Below are 21,600 nucleotides of genomic sequence, written 5' to 3'. Positions count from 1 at the left end.
TTTCCTATTTAAATTTTCTGTATGTTGTGATATTTCCCCATCTTAAAAAACCTTTCTGACTGGGGTGGAGGGGTGCCTTTTCTCAGTCTACCTAATAATTAGAGATAACAAAGGGCCTATCCTTTATATATTATAGCCCACTAAAATCATTCAAACTTACCAATCTAAAACTGTTCATACTACTCTGTCTTGCAAAAACTCCAACAGGGCCATAGCCAGGCCCTCTCCTCAGTCCTGCCCTGGAAGGGGTGCTGTTTTCTCACTCACTCCCTTGTTGGAGCAAGCATTCTCTCTTGCTCCTGGTTATTACTAAACATAACTGGGGACAACTGGAGATTCAGAAAAGATACAGATAGACAGACAGACAGAAAGCAGGTCGGGTGTGCTTGGGTGAAGATGTACAACCCTCATTGCTTCTTTTCTCTATCTTTTATTCTTTAAGACCTACTCCTTGTATGCACATATGAATAATAAAACAATAAAAAAAAAGACCTACTCCTTGCAGTTCTTTAAAACCTTGCTTAAAACCTCTTTCCTTAGACTCACTCTGTCCCATGTTTTCTCTTAGCTGTTCCTTAGCTTAATCGTTCTTAAAGTCTTTTGCCCCCAGGCTTGTACTGTCCCATTTCTCTTTAGCTTTCTTAAAGCCTCAGTGCTCAGACTTGCAACAGCCATGCCCGAAAACTGCATATGCATAACTCTTAAAGTCTTGCACTGTAAAGTTCTTTGACTTCTCGTTAGCTTAGCTTTTCTAAGGCCTACATTAAAGTTCTCAGTGCAGACTTTCTATCGATCCCTCTTTAGCCATTCCCCTTTAGCAATCGTTTTCCCTTCAGCAATCTTTTCCCTTATAAACGCCTGCCACACAAAAAAGCCCCAAAGCAAAAAGCAAAACCCCAAAATTAAAGCAAAAGCCTCAAGCCCTCCTTCAGCAGGAATCTTATACCCAGTGGTAAACATGGTGGAGCAGAGGCTCTTGGGGAGGGGCGTAACACTGTAACAGGAGAAACCTGTGTTCCTCCTTCGCTGAACTTAAACAACTTAGAAGAAACAGCTGTTCTGTTTCCAGGGCTGTGCCACTCTCAGAAAAGCAGGTGAGCCTCATCTCGCCTTGCTTGTGTCCAGTTCTCATAGGCTTTCCATAATCCACTCTCCACACTGCCCTTTCTGCCTCCTGGTATTTCAAGACAAAAGATATGCCAGGTACCACTTTCCCACAGTCCCAGCATCCAATATGTATCAGCCAGGTTTCCATCTGAATACCATTGGTAAAAGACTTGTCAGAGGGGCTGTGGAAGTGGTTGAACAATCTCTATACAGTCTTGGTAAGTACTGCAAGGTGAGTCTTTATGGAGGCTGATGTGAGGACAAGCAAGTCAAGCAGAGACCACAATAAGGGACTAGAACCCTGAGTTATTCTCACTACCTACAACCTTGACAATGTGGGGGCTCTGTGGTAGAAGCTGGGCTGCTTCTTCACAAAGCTAATCCCACGTGTGGGAGAAGCTGAAGGAGGGCCCAGGGAAAGGTGGAGGAACTGCAGGCCCAGGGTTAGATAAAGCTAAAGATAAGGAATCAAGAGATTTGGTCTGAATGTTTGGTTTTGGTAGGAGGACAGGGCACCATGGAAATGGAATATGGATTTTCCAGGCAATATGTGGAGTTGCAACTAGTTGACTTCATGGACAAAAGTCAAAGTTTCAAATATCTTGTAGCTCCAAGACTCTGATCCTGGCTAAGGGGAAGTATGGTGGTGTTAAGAAGCCGTTCATTCAATAAATACTAATTAAGCTCCTGCAATGAGGCAGGCACTGTAGAGTTTGCTGGGGACACAGTTGTGTACAAAGCAAAGCCTGTGTCTTTGTGGAGCTGTCCTTACAGTAGGGAAAATCTGAAGAATATCTGTTGCTAGGAAGAGAGATTAAGTACAATAAAGGCAAATGAGAGCTGTCAAAGGGCAGAAGAAGCAGAGGATAGACTGTCATGCAGCCAGAGAAGAGTCATGAAGAGGAGGTTGCTAAGAGAGCATCATGGTGAGAACTATGAACAGGCTATTCTGTCATTTCCTACAGGAGACCTCTGGCCTCCTCCTCCTTCATTTTTTTCCTTCCAACACTTCCTGAATTTTCCAGCCATAGCAGTCTTCCTCAAATATCCCAGAGGCAAAACCCTTGAGCTGACATTCACTTGTGACTCGTTCCTTCCTAATTCCTCTGTCACTATTGCTGTTATGATGGAGGAAATACACTGGGAGGAAAAATTCCTGTACAGCGCTTGGCAAACGGACAAGTGACGTTCTCATGCCCAACCTCAGGCAGCATGTATTCTGGACGGCAATAAATACAAACTTTTAAATAAATAAGTAATACAAACTAACTTGAACATGCGAATGGATGGACTCGCGAAGGTGCCCGCTGAGCTCCTGTCTCACGCCCAACCTCTGCAGCCGAGGAATTTTGTTGCCCATAAGTCCCCGCGCGGCCGTCCGGCGCTGCCGCGGAGCACCCTGGGAAGCTTAGTCCGCGACCCAAAACTCGCTTTCGGGATACCCGCCCTCGCCAACATGGCGGCGCCCAGTGGGGCACAGCGCGTTTACTTGGCGTTCTGGCCAGGGCCGGGGTTTGGGCTTTAGGCAGTAAGTGGGATTGGGGGCCGGGGAACCAGGGAGGGACGTGGGAAGGATGGAGACCGGGTTGACTTCACGGCCTGCCGAGAGCGAGGCGAAGGGCGGCCCGGGCCTACCCGGGGGCGCGGTGCTCTCCCGGCCTCCGGTCAGTGATCTCGGGTCGCTGGGATTCCTGCCTCGTCGCCCTCCTGGCCCTGTAGGGGCTTGATAGGCTGAGGGGCCGTGGAATGGGGGAGATGAGAATCTACACTATGAACTCGAGGCCAGACTCTCGCGTTCCATTTCTTGTGCTTTTCTTCTGAGGAGTGCGTTGAAAAGCAAAGTAATTGCCTTCTACGCTACCTATTACTTAGAAACTGTGCTAGGCGCTTATATATCTCTTACCTCCAAGCGACCTTCCATCACATTTGATGTGAGACTTTGAGCAGGTCACTTAGGTCCCCAGGTCTTAGGTGGATCAGTAAGTATATGTTGGATGGCCATTGGACTCCATCATTTCAATGGCAAAGCCTTTCTGCCCCAGGGAACCTCCACCTGGCTCTCTACAGTTTGGAGACAATGTGCTATAAAGATGATTAATTTGATCGATGTCATTCATTTAAATGTCATGTTCTGGCACGAGGTACTGAGGTGTGTGAGAAGCAGAGATTTTAGTGAGTGATTGATGGTCCCAATCCTGTCACTTCCCTGAATTTAGGATTGGCTAAATTAAATTTAATTAATTAAATTAGTGGGTAGGTTTGGTTGATGGGTTTTCTTTCTTTTTTTACATTAATGATGTGAATATGCATTTTTTTTTTTAAGAACAGCTCTCATTTGTTGTGGGCCAAACCCTATGTATTAAGTGCCTTTCTTTTATTACATAATTTGACAAAGGATCCTACAGGACATGTACTATCAGATTTTACTTGTAAGAAAACAGTTTAAGTAATTTACTTAGGTTAGTTAGGATCCTGGTAGGGATGAAAAAAAAAAATTAGATCTTGCTTCCTCCAAAACACAAACTACTGTACATATTTTCTAAAGAACAATTTAACAAAACTCCTAAGTGAAAGGAAAATTTGGGAAAGACTTCATTTTAAAAATGAAAATATGTAACATGTCTTTTTTTTAAAGGATATTTGGTTTCACAATGTTTGGGGATCTGTTTGAAGAGGATTATTCCAGTGTGTCAAATAATCAATATGGAAAAGGGAAGAAATTAAAGACTAAAACTTTGGAGCCACCTGCTCCTAGAGAGTTCACCAATTTAAGTGGAATCAGAAATCAGGGTGGAACCTGTTACCTCAATTCCCTTCTTCAAACGCTCCATTTCACACCTGAGTTCAGAGGTATGCTGTCTTACATGCATTTGAAAGTAATACATAACCATCGACTTTACATGTAATTAATTACATAAAATCACAAAGGAAGTATTTTAAAGATGTATTCCACAGTATGTGCTTAATTGTTGCAAATGTAAGACATAAGTTGGTGATTTTCTTTGCAGAGAAATGTAAAGCTTAAATTATTTTAAATAGATTCTGTGTGATTATGGTAATGTTTAATAACAAAATTAAAAGATAAGGCAATATATTCCTTTTCTAATTCCTGTTATTTAAAATACAACAGAAAGGGAATTCTGCCATGAATACTAGATTTCATTATTGTTACATTATTGGTATTTTTTAGTTTAATGCTTTCTTCAAAGTAACACTTAAGTCAATTATTTCCTGACTTTTGAAGTAGGAAGGGTGTCACAGTATTTATACACATCCACAATTGTTCATTTGCATATATGAAATCCGAAAGTTCTGACCCTGATCTAATATGACCTGAACTTGTTTGGCCTCAGGACCTGAGCTGGTGTGAAGCTATTCAGTCTTAGTTATTGCACTAGGGTGAATTTTCATACATCCATACGGGAAGGTTAATCTGCTTGATTAATGGATTCTCTATACAGACCCTGCTGAGAATGAATAGACATAACACTTCATATTTTTCTAAAATCTAGAAATGCTGAATTCCAAAGACTCAAAGATTTTAAGGTAAAGGATTATGTGCAAAGAACAGAAACCTGCTCAGATTGGCTATATTAAAAAGGGGGGAAAGGCTTGTTGGGAGGGGTAAGAGGACTCTCCCAGAAACCAACTGTAGGAAGCTAGCCTGAGTTCATCAGACCCTTGATTTCTTATCCCTGTTTCTCTTCATGTTTGTCCCATTGCCATCTCTGCAAATCACCCTCCTCCACCAGGGTCTTTCATGTCTGTGTTCCTTTGATTCTAGTATAAGCATGACTATGTAGCGCAGATCTCCATAGGGTCTCCATATTCTGAGGACAGACAACCTGATTCATCCTATATCTGAGCACCATGTTCCCCTTTCCACCACCACCCAACTTATTTACCAGATATTTGTAATGTCTTCTGTTGCTTTTAGGCTTGGAAAGACTTCCTCTTCCAGAGATTTAATAAATATTTACCATTGCCCTCATCCCAGCACCATTTTAATAGGTTGTACTGCGTGTATACCTCTTGTCCTTAATTCTTTCCTCTCCATAAAATTATTTTCCCTAATGCAGTCAGTAATTCCAATCTTAGAAATTTTCAGCATTAATAAGTAGATTCCTCAGAGGGATAACATTTCTCTCGGTTTTAATATGGTTGAAGTTAAAAAGGCAACTTGAAGTAGAAAAGTAGCCTCAAGAGGAGACTGAGGAACCCTTGGGGAGGCTGAGGCAGAAGGATGACCACTTTGAGGCCAGCCTAGGCCATGTAGTGAGACCCTATCTCAAAAACACACACAAAAAAAACTGAGGAAGAAAGGTGAGGGACTGGGACAAGTCATGGAGAGTACCTTGAGGCAGGAGTAGGGCTGAGAGCTGCAAACCAGCTTCCTTTGGACTGGCCAAGTAAGTGGTTTGACTTCGTATTGTGGACATGTATTGCTTCTACGGCTTAGCATGATCCTGATGCTAAGTGAAGGGGACATTTAACTTGAAAAGGGTAAGGACTAGCAGAGCACTGGGAGATAAAAACTGGGGGATTTTTTTTGGAGTAGTATTTTAACGTAAGGCTAAATTGGGCTCAGTTGTACTGCTAGTATTAGCTCGGTATGAGTGGGCCGTGACTCTCAAAGTTCTTGTAGGTTTGTGCTTTAACCTGTAGGCTTATAGTTCACTTTTGCCCAGTCGCAGCACTTGAGGAGTATAGCATTCATAGCAGTGATTACTGAGGCAGCAGTGGCTTCTAATAAAGAGGCACATCCATCCCATCCCTTGTCTCACGAGAGTGTATCAAAGTTCCCCATAAGGAATTCCTACCAAAGTTTGGGTGCAGACTTCCCAAAACATTCAGATATGCCCCAGATAACTACATGTTGAATTATTTAAAAAAAAAATCCTGGAGACTGGCACAGGGTTGCCAGCTTCTTTTTCCAGGTAAGATAACTACCATCTCTTACTACTCTGACCACAGAAAAGACTTTTTTCACACCAAAGAAAGAGAAGAGCACAATCTCAAAGTAAAAGGTGATCCCTCCCATGAAAGGTTGGTTGTCAGTCTCACATTTGAAAGTAAACACATATGATGCTTCTATATTTACTGTGATTCTTCATGGCTTTGAGGTCTGACTATCACAGATAACAAGTATCAATTTTTTGTGTGTGTGTGTGGTATTGGGTTTGAATTCAGGTTCTACACCTTGAGCTACTTCACCAGCCCTTTTTTGTGAAGGGATTTTTTGAGATAGAGTCTCAGGAACTATTTGCCCAGGGCTGGCTTTGAACTGTGATCTTCCTGATCTCTGCTTCCTGAGTAGTTAGGATTACAGGCATGAACCACAGGCACCTGGAAACAGTTTTCTCCTTTATATTTGTTTATTTATTTCAAGGTACTGGGGTTTGAATTCAGGGCCTACACCTTGAGCCTCTCCATCAGCCCTCTTTTTCTGTGTTGGTTTTTTTCAAGATAGGATCTCACAACTATTTTCTCAGGCTGGCTTTGAACTGGAATCCTCCTGAGTAGCTAAGATTACAGGCATGGACCACCAACACCTGGTAGGAATCAGGTATTTCTGATGCTAATATTCATAGATTGTTGTTTGGTTTGGTTTTTTTTGCTGTACTAGGGATTGAACCCAGAGATTTGCACATAGTAGGCAAGTACTCTGTCACTGAGCTTGGATAAAAAACTTGGATTTTTGAATTAGGGTCTTGCTACAGAGCTCAGGCTGGCCTTGAACTGGCTCCTCATGCCTCCACCTCCCTAGCACTAGGATTACAAGGGTGAACCACTATGCCCAGGCTCTTTATAGTTTTATGTATGTAAACTAATGAATGGTTTCCTTTTATGGAACTCCCACTTTGAAACCTTAATATGTCACCTTATTTTCTTAGATTCAATGAAGAAAAATATTACAAGAAAACAAAATGTGTAGATTAAGGGTGTAAATATGGCCGTCATATTTTGAATCTTTAACCAGTTTTGCTTAATGATGGTATTGGCTTTCTAAACAATTTTCTAAAATGAAATCATGTCATTTACATCTCTGATTCTACTTTTTTGTTTAGAAGCTTTATTTTCTCTTGGTCCGGAAGAACTTGGTTCTTTAGAGGATAAGGATAAACCTGATGCAAAGGTATTAAATCTATAATTTACTGGGGTGTTTTGGAGTATTGAGGAAGTAGTTTTTAAAGAAGGAATTCAGTTCCTTATTCATAGAAAGTATGGTCTTTATTTTCAGAAGTAACTTGCCCTGTGCTATTAGCAGTGAAATTTTCTTTCCAAAAATTTGCTTTTCCAAATATAATGCCTTACTATTTTGTTTATTCTTATGATGAAACAGGTATTTACAAATTGTCCACACTGACATACCAAAACACTGATTTAATATATCCACTTATTTGCAACAATATGAAAAAATCTGTAGAAATCAGTATTTTTTCAATGTGATACTCTGGCAGTACTGTTGAGCAAGGAATTGGTTTGTTATTTTGTATGTTACTGTGGTAAGATTGTATTTACAGTGCAGCTCCAATTGTGTTCTCCCTGCTTAAACCTCATTCAGAAGTCTGATCACTTTCAGGCTAAAGCTGTGATACAGCCCAGTGCTTTGCAAACAAGCTGTCTGGTAAAGGACTAGTTTTCATGTATTTTTTTTCCTTCCCAATCTGTTGCAGATCAATACTTTTGTTGTGTATATTTTTTTTTAATGTCATGGAAATGTAACATTGCCACAAAAGTTTCTAAATGTTCGTTGTCCCCTTAGTTCTTAAAGTCTGGTCTGCAGACCCTGAAAAGGCATTGCTCAGTCAGTCCTTGCCTCACAATGTGGAATAAGGCAGGACTAAGCCTGGAGCCAGCAGAAAGGGAGGCAAGGTGCCACTAGCCCCCACAAAGCATCAGAACCCTAGCCTGAGATCTGCCTGCCTGGGAAGTCCTTACATTTATCTGTAGGAGTACATCTTAAAGAATTATGAGAGATTCTAACTACTATCTATATCATAGATATGAGTGGTTTATCCAAGCCTATTTAAATTTAATATTGATCTGAACTGTGTCAAGGTGGAAAAGTCCAGATAACTACAACTTTTTGGACTGAATTAGAATTTCCAAAGAACTGAATAATAATTAGTTCTCCATTTGTAATGAGAGATTTATAAACTTTCTGCTAGGAGTTAGGTCAAATCTAGCCTATTCTCTTCAAAAGTCTCAGGGAGCACATAAAAGAGTTGATTTAGAAGTGCATCTTCTCCCCCAGGTTCGGGTCATACCTCTACAGTTGCAACGCTTGTTTGCACAGCTCCTGCTCTTGGACCAGGAAGCTGCGTCCACAGCAGATCTTACTGACAGCTTCGGGTGGACCAGCAATGAGGTACGAAGGGCTCAGAGGAGCAAAGAGCCAACACTATTTTAGTATGTGTTCTGACTTCCTTTAATTTGTCTTAGGGTCTCAATATGTTGTTTGAATGTTTCCTTCTTACATTAAATAATTGCAAGCCAGAAGTATATTTTTAGATGCTTACTGTATACAGGGGTATATGACTGTCCACAATTTGGGGTTGGGTAGAGGTACTGCGTTCTGTAATTTCTACTCTAAGAAGCTTTATAAAATCTAGTTGATATGTAATACTTGGAGATATTACAGGGAAATTATTTACCATTTATATGGCAAACTGCTCTTTAGCTTTTTAGCCTTTTACAGTAATGGATTAACTGAATTATAGGTAAGTTTTTTAGAAATGCTGTCTGCCTTTGTGACATGCTTTATGGTTGAATTGGCCATTCTGGTTTGCATTTTTTGTTGTTTTGTTTTGGGCGGTGCTGAGAATTGAACTCAGGGCCTTGCTCTCCCATGAATCTGGGGTATTTGCTTTTGTCAAACCTGTGACGCTATTCTTGGCAGTTCTTTTCATTTTTCCTGTCCTGATTTGCTCCTGACTCTTCATGTTCTTCCTGTATCCTGTTGGGGGATGGGGGAGCTTTCTTTCTGTGTTCCTAAAGGTATTTACCACTTATAAACACTAAACATTTGCCAGTAACAAGTGAAAATGCTTGTTATTATGAGTTGCTAGCTATATAAATTCAAGCAAATCTGGTCTTCTGTTTTTTAAAAAATGGAATAGATGTATTCCTGCAAAGACAGGCATGAGAGACTATCAAAGAACTTAAAGAGGCAATGGTGGGAATACTGTTACATTGCCTTCAACAACAAGCTCTGAATGTTCCTAGTCAGGAGCACTGTGATTAAACAGTAGGGCTTGTAAAGCCCCAGCTCTTCCTGGTTTCTAGAACCCCACCCGCCTGATTCCCTTCTTATTGTTCTTTCTCCTCTTCTCCACTTCTCAGAGGAAGTGATCACGTTAGCTTGGTTTATAAATTGTTCTTAAGGAATAGTTCACACACAGCTACATGACTCATAGTGGATTAAAGCAAGATCCATCTGAAGTTTCCCTCAGTAGCACTGTATGTCAGTCTTGTTTTCGTTGGCTTATACTTCACAGCAATAAATTCTAATTCTTCTCCAATGTTTGAGAGCTCATAGTGTTCACCAGCCACTGTGAGCTAAGTGAGATTTACCTGTACACACACTGCTACTTTGAACCTGTGTTCTTCCCTCTTCTCCATTTTGAATGCAGTTTCTGAGTATGGGTGAGTTGAGTTATATTACACAGTGAACGCTGTTTATTCATATTTTCATTTTGTAGTATAAAAAATAGGCCAGTGATCTTTTAACCTGCTCTCAGCTCATTTTGCCTTGACTTATCTTGGATTGCTTTGTATGTCTTGTGTTTTTGTTAACTGGTATTATTCTTAAAGTCTTTCCTTAAAAATTTGAAACGCAAAGTTACATTTAAAAGTTCCCTGTTGTGTAGGAAATGAGGCAACATGATGTGCAGGAACTCAATCGAATTCTCTTCAGTGCTCTGGAAACTTCCTTAGTCGGGACCTCTGGCCATGACCTCATTAATCGCCTGTACCACGGAACGGTTGTTAACCAAGTGGTTTGTAAAGAATGTAAGAACATCAGTGAGAAGCAGGTGAATGTGCAAGAATACTTTAGTAATAAATTATATAAATTATGTAAATTATAATTCAATAAGACCTGTAATACACATGAGGATTAAAATGTTTATTTCTAGCAATTATCAGTTTCTTTTTTTTTTTTTTTTACTTTAAATGCATCTGAATCATCCATATTTCTCCACATAAACTAGAATCAGCAAATATCTTAAACAGTCATTATTCAGTACTCTGATGTTTGGAAAATGGTTTGTGAAGATGTTTATGAATAAAGCCTCTGACCTCATGAAAGAAGCCAGAGTCACTGTGGTTGGAAGTGTGTAAAGAAAATTAGGTAATACAAACAGGGAATACTGAAGATGTCTAAGCTGACAAATAACTGTAATTGAATACTAGATTTAGTTTATTAATGCCTTTTAGAAAGTTTATTTGTATATGTTTATATATGATATATAAATTATATATGTTATGGATAAAGCTATCTAATCCTGTTTTAATCACACAGTTCTTTATAATACAGGTTGCCTAATTTGATTGGAAATTAGAAATTGGGAACTCACTTATGTGAATACAATAATCTGTTTGTTGTACAAGTCTTATATGGCTAATAATTTCATCACTGAACCCTTTAATAAAAATTTCCTTTTGTTGTGGCAAGAATTATAGAAAGTTTTAGTATTTTGCTATATGAGTAAAAAAGTTTGTCATTTTCTAAATGTGTTTATTGGGTTTTTTTGTAAATTAAATATATAAATATATGAATATAACATATGTATGTGTATACACATATGCATTTATTCTCTTTTTTTTTTTTTTTTTTTGAGACAGGATCCTGCTAAGTTAAGACTAGTCTTGCACTTGTGATCCTCCTGCCTCAACCTCCCAAGTGCTAGGATTATAGCCATGCTCCAGTATGCCCAGCTTAAATGGATTCTTTTTTTTGATTTGTGGTGCTGGGAATAGAACCCAGAGCCTTACACATGCTAGACAAGTGCAAGAAAATAGTATTGAAAACTATCCTCATACCTGTTCTTTATTTTGTAAGATCAAGCTGAGGAAGCTGGGTATGGTGGCATATGCCTACAATCCCAGCACTTGGGAGGTGGAAGCAGGAGGATTTTCAGTTTGAGGCCAGCCTTGGCTACGTAGTGAGATCCTGTCTCAAAACAAATAAACAAAGCAAAAAACCTTCTTGGCCTTTCTTACCTATGTTAACAGAAGCTTAGCCTAGTTTGAAAGTAATTACGATGTCTCTGTCTTTGAATTAGCTCATGATTGAGTTCTGATGAAACAATTCACAAAGTAATTACAAATCACAATGTATATGAAGCACATTATAAATTGTAAACATTGACGTTTCACACATGCAAAGTGTTTTTTATTACCTAAGATTTTTACCATGAACTATTTAGTGCCCTGTCATTTTCCAGTCCCTATAATTCCTTAAAATAAATCTATTGCATTCATGCACAAAACTATAAATTATGATTTAAACTTGCCAAATTATAAGGTTAATTACTAGAAATAAATTATAATTCAAATGTAATTATAGTAGAATTAATAGGCTTCCTTTTTGCAAAATGCTGTCCTCTTAATTTTCATAGAAATACCTGTTTATCCTCGCTCAAGATCATTTTTTCTTAAAACTTCCTCAGCATTTCTTAAACCAACCTTAGCAAAAGAAGATGACAAAATGGAGTTTACATTAGACAATTCAACTCTGCCTTTTCTATTATAATTCTAAAAACTAAAACTACCACTAAGCTCTGTGTATGTGTCATATTTAAATTCAGGTATGTGTTTTATTGCAGTTTATTTCCTAAGAAAACAGATTTTATTACCGCTACACTAAAGCTCATAAGTTTCTTACTTTATAAATGTTTTTCTAATATATTTTAAGCTATATTATACTTTGATTTAGCATTATGAGTTTCACAATATTTAATGAAGACATTTGCATCTTTATATATGCTGTGTTTTGGGAAATATATCTTGTTCCCAGTATATATTTTAGTTGGTGATATGTTCATATACCTGTGAAATTATTTTTTCAATACTATTTTTCTTGCACCTTTTAGGAAGATTTCTTAGATCTAACAGTAGCAGTCAAAAATGTATGTGGTTTGGAAGATGCACTCTGGAACATGTATGTGGAAGAGGAAGTTTTTGATTATGACAACTTGTACCACTGTGGAACTTGTGACCGGCTGGTTAAAGCAGCAAAGGTAATGATCCCTGTCTTGTTTTTATGCTCATGACAGGAAAGTCTACCAGCTGAACAGTCTGGAGGATTTGTAGAGCTTTTTCTGTTTTGTTTGTTTTTTGAGACGGTGTGTTGCCATGTAGCTCAGGCTGGCCTGAAACTTTTGATCTTCTTGAAAAGCTTTTGAAGCTTTCAGCTTTCTCTCACCTTCCTTCCCTCCCAGAAAAATTTATGGGTATGTCAGTGTTTCTTAAATGTATCCTTTTAATGTAAATCCCTGCTTTTGGCAAATTACTATTGCAAAGAAGACAGCCTGTGTTTTTTTCAGGGTAAATTGCTCATTCCAGCTCCTTTGTGATGTTGCTGTGGTTTGTTATGTCAGCACTTTGGCATTGCTGAAAATTGGCCACATACTCATGTGTCCCATTTTTGATGTAGGGTCTTTATGCTTTAGTAGCTGAGCCCTTAGACCAAGGATATTTTACCTACTTATTCTCGAGGAGTTTGGCATGTGAATAACTCTTTGGAGGACAGATTTTAGGAAAACGTTCTGTAGAGTTGGGTTATTCCCCCCCCCTTTATCTCCTAGCAACCATGTATATTTCCTTTTCACCATCTTTTTTGCAATTGTATGTGATTTCTCTCACTATGGAATTGTGTTTTTTTGTTTTTTTTTTTTGTAGTTCTGGAAATTGAACCCATGATCCAGCACTTGCTAAGCAAGCATCTCTGTCAATTGAGCTATGCCCCCAGCCCTTTTGGTTTTGTTTCTTTTTCTAATTTTCTTTTTGAAATAAGGGTCTTGCTACCTTTGCCTGGGCTGTCCTCAAACTTGTGAGCTTCTTGCCTCTGCCTTCCAAGTAGCTAGGATTATAGGTGTGCACCATGAGGCACAGCTTAGAATTGTTTTTTGCATGGTCAGTTTCAACCAAAAACATCACCAATGCTAGTAAGTTGCTAAGTACTAGTAATTTATTAATAATAATGTAAAATGATTATTAGAGATGGTTTATAAATGACTAAATGTCTACATATGTATAAATTATTAATGCTGTTTTCCATTAATTTGGCTTGGATGTGCCATCTGCTGCCCCTTTCTGGCCTTCCTCTCAGCAACTGTAACTATGACCAATGTGACTTTAACCTTGCTGCTATCATTATTATCTGCAATAATAACTGTATCACTGCAGCCGGATGGTACAGTAGGCTGTTTATAAACATTATAACTTGAATGCAATTCAGTGGTTATTAAACCGCTACTGCAAAAGGTAATATCTGTACACTTACTCCATGATGACATAGCATTAAAGCACTATTCCTATAGCTGACAATTACTGAATTTTCCAACAAATACAATGAGCTGTGATGTAGATAGCACACACTACTGATTTTATATTCTAAAGATACAGAAGAAAATAGAATAAAAATAATAAACCCTGTGGATGTAGCTTTCCCAATAGGATTTAAAATCAGGATGGGGACTGGCGGAGTGTCTCAAGTGGTAGAGCACGTGCCTAGCAAGTGTGAGATCCTGAGCTCAAACCCCAATATGTCCAAATAATAAATAAAAAAAAACCAGAATGAATTTTACACTGTTGAATATATATTTTCATCCAGTCTTTGCACCTTTATGAAATCCAAAGAGAAAGGTTTGCCATTTACTTACTTGTTCTGTATTTCACCTTTGGTGTTGTAACTACAATCTAAAGATGTAAGTATGTAAGATGTAAGTAAGCATAAATTCAGAGTTTGGAAACATCTTAGATACACACATTCTTAGTTTTTGAATTGTAAAAAAGTAAAACAAGAACTTTTGCTAAACAAATGCAGTTGTTTTATATACCTTTCATATCATTGAAAATTTTTGATCTTTATACTCTTAAAACTGCATTCTACTTAAAGAGTGAAAAAGTTAAGTAAATAAAATTGCATTCTATTCTAACTTCATTGAATTTGTTGCATAGCCAAACCTAAATTTATAATTATTTCATTTGTTCATGCAATATTTTATTTGGGGGGTTTGTTCTTGTTTTGGTTTTTTTGAGTCAGGATGTCACTGTGTAGCACAGGATGGCTTCAGATTTTCAATCCTGCCTCAGCCTCCTGAGTGCAGGGATTACAGGTGTGTACAACTATACCCAGCTCCTGTGCTACCTAAATACATGCAGATTTTCTTGTCCTTAGCAGTCTTTTCTTAGTTGAGCTTCCTGGAGTTTTTAGGTGCATCGTTAGACTTTGTTTGAAAATCTACCATGTTACAGTGCCAGGATTTTTTAAATTTATATATTTGTTTATTTGAGACAGGATTGTGTTATGTAGCCCATGCTGAACTAGGAACTTGCTATGTAGCCCAGACTGGCCTCAATCTCTTATTCCTCCTGCCTCAGCCTCATAAGTGCTGGGCTACAGGTGTACACCACCCCGCCTGGCCTTATTTGACATGACACCAAGTGTGAGGTGAAAGGTCAGGATTGGGGAGGAAGTAAACATTGATAGATAGGGAATACCCAGTTATGTCAATGCTGTTTTTGGATAGTAACATTAAAAGCAGAGAACTAGCTTGTAAATGTTCAGTTTTAAGCATAAATGAGTGATACCATCTTTTGTCCTACAAAATAGATGAGTTTATATCAAGAGTTATATTATAAAATCCACAATAATGAGTTTGTGGGATTTAAGGACATATTTCTCATAACTGTGTCATAGGTTGTTTTTTCATTCCTTAAGTAACATTATGTATCCTTTCATATAACTCTGCATTTTAAAAACTTTGTAAATTTTTTCTTTTAACAGTCGGCCAAATTGCGTAAGCTGCCTCCCTTTCTTACTATTTCATTACTAAGATTTAATTTTGATTTCGTGAAGTGTGAACGCTACAAGGAAACTAGTTGTTATACATTCCCTCTCCGGATCAATCTCAAGCCTTTTTGTGAACAGGTTTGAACTATTTTTTTTTTTTAATTCTTTTTTTTTACTTTCCCAAGGTAGACGATTTTATTGACCTTATTTTTAGTCAGTATTTTGAGTTAAATTATTCTTTGGTGTGTGTCAGAGTCCGTGGCCTCTACTTTTTAGATGACAGCAACAACACCACTCCCCCAGCTGTGGGAACGGAGGGCATTGCAGACATAACCCAGTGTCCATCCTCCTAGGAAGAGGGTGGCAAAATTGCCCTGAGAACTCCTGATTTATTTGTAGTCCTTCTGAATCTGTCAAGTATGGATTTGTTCTCAGTTCTCTTTATTAAACTCTTATTGAAAAATCTGTGAAATGAACATTTTCAAACAATGCTTTTAGAAAAATTACCATTAATTGTTTTATTTTTAATTGTTAGTATAGGAGTTTATCTACTGGGTCATTTGTGATGATAGAGCATGTTAACTACAGGAAAGGTCAATCATAGAATCAGTAAAGCAAGAAAGAACCTCCTCTTTGCACTAAACTGCCTCTAAACAAGACCAGGCAGTATTCACAATTGCTAATTTCCTGTTCTGTGCGGGGGATTAAGGTGTCAGGAGGGGTCTGGCCGAGAGGCATATGGTTGAAATCTAGGGCAATTTTGATAAATAAAGAGCATGTGTATTAAACAGTAGAATGCATGCAACACAAAGGTGGTTTTCTCGTGCTAAAAATCTTACCACAGACTCATGTTATGTGCCATATTGGCTTATATAATCTTAGCCAAAGCAGGTAAAAATAATGTATTTTTCAGATACATGTTTTCACATTTAAGTAGGAGACAGAAATTGATTGGTATAGTGTGTTAGCAGGACATCAATGAATTAGGAATTTTAAATGTAAACGGAATTATTTAAATGTATCTTTACCCTAAAATAGCAATAATAAACAGTAAAAATGCTTGTTAATTTCAGTAGCTGAAATTCCATTTCTCCCTGATGTGTATCTCACCATCTTATCTAAACTGTATCAGTGTTTATTTTCCTTCTTTTAGAGTGAATTGGATGATTCAGAATATACATATGACCTCTTCTCAGTCATTATCCACAGAGGTGGCTGCTATGGAGGACATTATCATGTCTACATTAAGGATGTTGATCATCTGGGAAACTGGCAATTTCAAGTAAGTATGGAAATTTGTTTAGAAGTATCTTTGCAGTTTCTTTGCATTTCTGTTCCTGTTACACTGTTTTATTGATCTTTTGCCATTTATTGTATACCTACCCTGTAGAAGACTCTGGTAAGCACTAAAAGTTAGTACAGATATGTTTTAACTTTTTATTTATAAATAATTTTACTTGAACAAAAAAGTTACCAGAATATAGGCACTTCATGTATAGACACTTTACCTAGATTCTCCAGTTGTTAACATTTTGCCACATTTGTGCATATACATACACAGAGCCATACACATCTAGTACCAAACCATTTGAAGTTAAGTTGAGAGCATCAAGCCCTTTGTTCCTAAATACTTCAGTGTTTATCTACTAAAAACAGGGATACCCCCCCTACATAAGCAAAGCTCAAAATGAGGAACCTTTAACATTGTTGTAACCTTTTTTCTGTATCACCAGATCTCTGCTCTGAGCCCTGCCTCTGTGGCCGCCTGCAGGAGTATGTCTGTGTTTTCTTCAGCACCTCCTGCATCTTTGCTCAGCCACTTTCAAAGTTGAGGCGTTTTTCTAGCTTCTTCATTTATCCTGTTTTTGATGCATAAAACATCACTTCACAATTTCATTTTCAGATTTACCATTGAGGTTGTGCACAGAGGTAGCCTCACCTGCTGTAGTTAGGCAGCGTATTTCACATCTATAATCTCAGCACTGCAGGCTGAGACAGAAGGATCCTGAATTCCAGGCCAGCCATAATGGAAGGAAAATGCAATATATATGTTGAAAACACACACACACACACACACACACACACACTTTAATGACAACTTTGGAGAAAATAAGATTTGGGGAGTTTCTATGTTGGTGCACACATCCGTACGCTGGGAGGATGGTTCCCCACACACAGGCACTCCGCTCAGCCATCCAGAGCCCACCATAGGCACCTCTGCATCTGGCTATTCATTGTTACCGTTTATAATAAGCTATAGTGTAAGTTCCTGAGTTCTATGAATTGTTCCAGAAAATGATGAACCAGACTAGGCAGAAGTACAAGTAGCCCTGTTTTTGGTTGAAGTACAGGCCAGTCCTATGGGGCTGAGCCCTAAATTGTGGTGTCTGTGCTATCCCTAGGTAGTTACTGTCAGAATTGATTGATTTTGTAGTCGACACTCAGTTGGTGTTAGAGAATAGGAGTATTGGGTTTTGTTTGAAAAACCAATCACTGCTTTGAGTAGGTCTCTCCCAAACACTGTACTGTGAGCATCAAGTAGAAGCTCAATGTCAGCAAGATTAGTATCTTAGTCCACTCAGGCTGCTGCAACCCCTCACTGCAATTTACAAGCACTAGCAATCTATTGTAAGCAACTCTGGAACCCTGCCCCTTTAGGAAATCTACGATCAAGATGCCAGCAGATTTTGTGTTGGTAGGGTACAGACATAGATGGCACCTTCTTATTGTGGACTGTTTTATAAAGGCACTAATCCCATTCATTAGGGCCCTGCCCTTATGACCTTCCCATCTCCTAAAGGTCTCAGCCCTTAATACTGCTGCAGCAGAGATTAACTTTCAACATACAGATTTTGGAAATTACAATATTCAGTCCATAGAAGTTGGGGAAGTCTTAATTTTGGATTTCATCCCTGGATTCTTGCTTCACTTTTTTTTTTTTTAATTATTCATATGTGCATACAAGGCTTGGGTCATTTCTCCCCCCTGCCCTCACCCCCTCCCTTACCACCCACTCCGCCCCCTCCCTCTCCCCCCCCACCCCCTCAATACCCAGCAGAAACTATTTTGCCCTTATTTCTAATTTTGTTGTAGAGAGAGTATAAGCAATAATAGGAAGGAACAAGGGTTTTTGCTGGTTGAGACAAGGATCTTGCTTCACTTCTTGACCTCTCAGGATGTACCTTAGGTTCTTGCTAGCTCAGTGTGTTGAAAAAGATGTTCTTAATTGTTTCATTTTTTTTTACTTTAGCATTTTTTAGTCATTTTGTAGCAGGGTGATTAGATCTGTCTGCAATATTCTTTTGATATTTCTTGATTGCTTATTTTTGTCTTGTGTTAATTGTTTAAGTCTATTCGTTCTTGTGGTTTTAAGCCTGTTTAATATGCAAGATGACATATATGAAGAAAAGTCAATGAAAATTGCTCACCAGGATAATTTTGACACGTTCCCCTCTACAATCATAGAAAGGAGTTATAAACTTTCTGAATGATTAAGAAATAAAATTTTCAAACTCAGCCTACAAAAAAGAGTAGGGTTTCTTTAGGCCAATATAAGTGATTGAGAACTCATTGGATGAAGACCAAAAATTATTTTGTAGCTAAAGCAGTGCTTAGCCAGAAAATGTTAGAACTTACTGTGTATATTGGGCTAGACTCTCTCTGTTGAGCCCAATGTGCACATAAAGCCAAAGAGATTAAATGTCAGGAATTTCTCAATGAAACCTGAAAGCCAGGTTTGCCTGATTTCAAAGGATATGTAGAATATAATGATGTTTTTATAATGATGTTTTTTACCATTTTTTCTCCAATGGCATGGACATTTCTGTTTTATTAATTCCTTTTAAGGGATTTGTGAAAAAAATTCTTTTATTGCTTTCCTTCCTAGGAGGAAAAAAGTCAGCCAGATTTGAATTTGAAAGCTTTCCAGAATGAGGAAGCAGTTGATGATCCACTGATGATTCTAAAAGCAATCTTATCACAGGTAAAGTGTGTGTTTGTGTGTGTAGGTATCGTGTGTGTGTGTGTGTGTGTGTGTGTGTGTGTGTGTGTGTGTGTGTGTAAGATTGGTTTAAAATGGAAAATGGCCTCATTGTACCTTTTCATCTCTTTAAAGACCTTATCTCCAACTATAGTCACATTTTGAAGTATTAGAGTTTAAGGATTCAGCACAGGAACTTTGGGGAGATACAATTCAGCCTATATAACAGCTACATCTTACCCCATTTTAGAACTTGTTTACACTTTGAAATATTCATTAAGGCACTTATCATCTTTCATTTTGTGGTTAAATAAATATTTTAAAATCATAAATAATATTTTACAATTTACCCAAACCTCCGGATGCTTTCTGAATGTTGCTCTTTAAATGGTTAAACTGTGGGACATAGAAAGTGCCAAAATCCTGAACTGAGGCTTAGGTTGCTTTGAAAAAAATTATAACGAAATCGTTGTTAGTAATCCACTTACAAGTTTGTGTTCTGGGCATGTTTAATTAGGTATAATCCTATTAATCCCTCTGAATTTATGTTATAATTATTTCTCATCAGATTTTAAGTGACTTTGTGTTCTTTCTTAAGGAGGAGAACAACCTAATTCCTGTTGATCAGCTGGGCCAGAAACTCTTGGAAAAGACAGGAATATCTTGGAACAAGAAGTACAGAAAACAGCATGGACCACTGCGAAAGGTAATCCATGGCATTGACATAGGGAGTCCCAGTCCTAGGAAATTTTATTATGACATGAGTTCCTCTGCAAAAGGATCTTTAAAATAGGTGAAAATAAAATTAGGATTTTTGTTTAGTGGTAAATTGCTTATTACATATGACTAATTAGGTTATTTAAGAAGTAAGGAAAACTAGAGGAGATGGCTTCTAAACATATCAGCAAAAAAAATGGTGATACTCTAAAGCTCAGTTGGCTTCCTGGGCTATAAGATTAGATGCAAAACCTGACATTGCCAGAAACAGGAAATAACAAACAAGCAAAGCAAAACATTTAGTGAGCTTTTTGGAGCTATTTCCTGTAAGGAGCAAAACACTCACTTCAAAAAATGTGTAAGTGCATCTTTTAATTAAACCAGCAAAAAATCAATTTTTTTATTACTTGTATTTGTTTTTTGGAAAATTGTGGTTTTTAGGGAATTTTTCTATCTGTGGTACCAAATTTATCAGCATAAAGTTGTTCCAGATGTCCTCTGTTCTCCTCTTAGTGTGTGTGGAATCTAAAGTCAGGTTCCTTTTCATTTCTTATGTTAGTAATTTGTGTGTTCTTGCTTTTCTTAATCAGTCCTGCTAAAGGGTTATCAAGTATATTTTCAGAAAGCTTCTCAAAAACCATCCTTTGCCTGTGATGCAATTAAATGCAATCCTATTGATTTTCTCTACTATTTTTTGTTTTCTATTTCTTTTTTAATTATTACTTCTACTTTTGGGGATTTAACTTGGTCATTTTTTTATAGTTTCTTGGGTTGGTGTTTCAGTTTTGAACTCTTTATTTAAAGTTTAAATTTCTTTCTAAGCAGTAGCTTAGCTACAGCTACGTTTGACATGCTTTCATTATCATTCAGTTCCAAAATATTTTTTAATTTCCAACGTCATCCTTTCCTTGACCCATGAGTTCTTCAGAAGTGTGTTGCTTAATTTGCAAATATTTGGGAATTTCTAGTTATCTTTTTGTTTTGTCTATAAGTTGATTTCTGATTTAATGCTTTGGAATTTAATGAGACTTGTTTCATGATTCAGAATATTGTCTATCTTACTGAATGTTCCATGTTCACTGGCAAAATTGTTTTCTGCAATTATTGTGATTTATTTATTTTGCTTTGTTATTTTAGTTTTTTATTTTGCAGTACTGGGGATTGAACCCAGGGTCTTGCATTTGAACTAGGTGAGAACTCTACCACTTGAGCCACTCCCCCTTTTCTTTCTGCACTTATTAATAAAGGAATTTTTAAATCTCCCAACTATAATTATAGGTTTCACCCTTCCTCCTTTAGTTCTCAGAATTTTTGCTTTGTGTATCTTGAAGCTATATTATTAGGTACATACATGTTTAGGACTGTTATGGCCTCCTGACATGAAGTGTTCTTCTTTATCTCTGCCAATGTTCCTTCCCTTGAGAGCTACCTTGTCTGATATTAATGTAGCTATTCAAGATTTTCTTTGGGGGGGGAAAGGGTTTAATGAACTTGTTTCTTTATATGAGGTGTCATATTTGTTGGCATAAAGTTATTTAAAATATTAGTATATTTATTACCCTTTTGATGTCTGCAGAGTCCTGAAGATATGTTCTTTTTTTCATTTCTGATACTGATAATTTGTCCTTTTTAGCTTTCTTTTTTAACTGATCTTGCTGAGATTTATCAAGCTTATTACACTTTTCAAGAAAACAGCTTTTACTTTATTGATTCTCTCCACTTATTCATACATTTTCTCCCAGACAAGAGTTTGACAATCTCTTCCTTTTTATTA

At 37.7% G+C, this 21,600-nt stretch overlaps 2 protein-coding genes across 12 annotated transcripts in view; one reads left to right on the top strand and one right to left on the bottom strand.

Moving 5' to 3' along the window:
- LOC109695972 (UDP-glucuronosyltransferase 1A6) overlaps positions 1-2,483 on the bottom strand; it is a 172,070-nt gene extending 169,587 nt beyond the window's left edge. The window contains exon 1 of the mRNA XM_020178788.2: positions 2,378-2,483. Within this exon, the coding sequence (XP_020034377.1) occupies positions 2,378-2,385 (8 nt within the window). The 5' untranslated portion in view covers positions 2,386-2,483. The remainder of the gene's footprint in view (positions 1-2,377) is intronic.
- Positions 2,484-2,500: 17 nt separating this feature from the next.
- The window catches only part of Usp40 (ubiquitin specific peptidase 40), an 80,530-nt gene continuing 61,430 nt past the window's right edge, over positions 2,501-21,600 (top strand). For 7 of the 11 annotated variants that reach the window (XR_012447417.1, XR_012447419.1, XR_012447418.1 and 4 more), the window contains exons 1-10: positions 2,501-2,635; positions 3,743-3,957; positions 7,176-7,243; positions 8,366-8,479; positions 9,981-10,145; positions 12,207-12,353; positions 15,125-15,268; positions 16,284-16,412; positions 19,017-19,112; positions 19,708-19,815. Coding sequence is in view for 6 of the 11 variants with exons in the window: in XM_020178794.2 (XP_020034383.1) it covers positions 3,759-3,957; positions 7,176-7,243; positions 8,366-8,479; positions 9,981-10,145; positions 12,207-12,353; positions 15,125-15,268; positions 16,284-16,412; positions 19,017-19,112; positions 19,708-19,815 (1,170 nt within the window). In the remaining 5 variants the exon portion in view is untranslated. The other 4 variants (XM_020178795.2, XM_020178798.2, XM_074072025.1 and 1 more) reach the window with 4 other exon arrangements.

Source organism: Castor canadensis, chromosome 4, assembly GCF_047511655.1.
Source record: "Castor canadensis chromosome 4, mCasCan1.hap1v2, whole genome shotgun sequence".
Classification (NCBI taxonomy): domain Eukaryota; kingdom Metazoa; phylum Chordata; class Mammalia; order Rodentia; family Castoridae; genus Castor; species Castor canadensis.
Note: the sequence above shows the minus strand (reverse complement) of the source record. Positions and strands in the feature narration are given on the sequence as shown.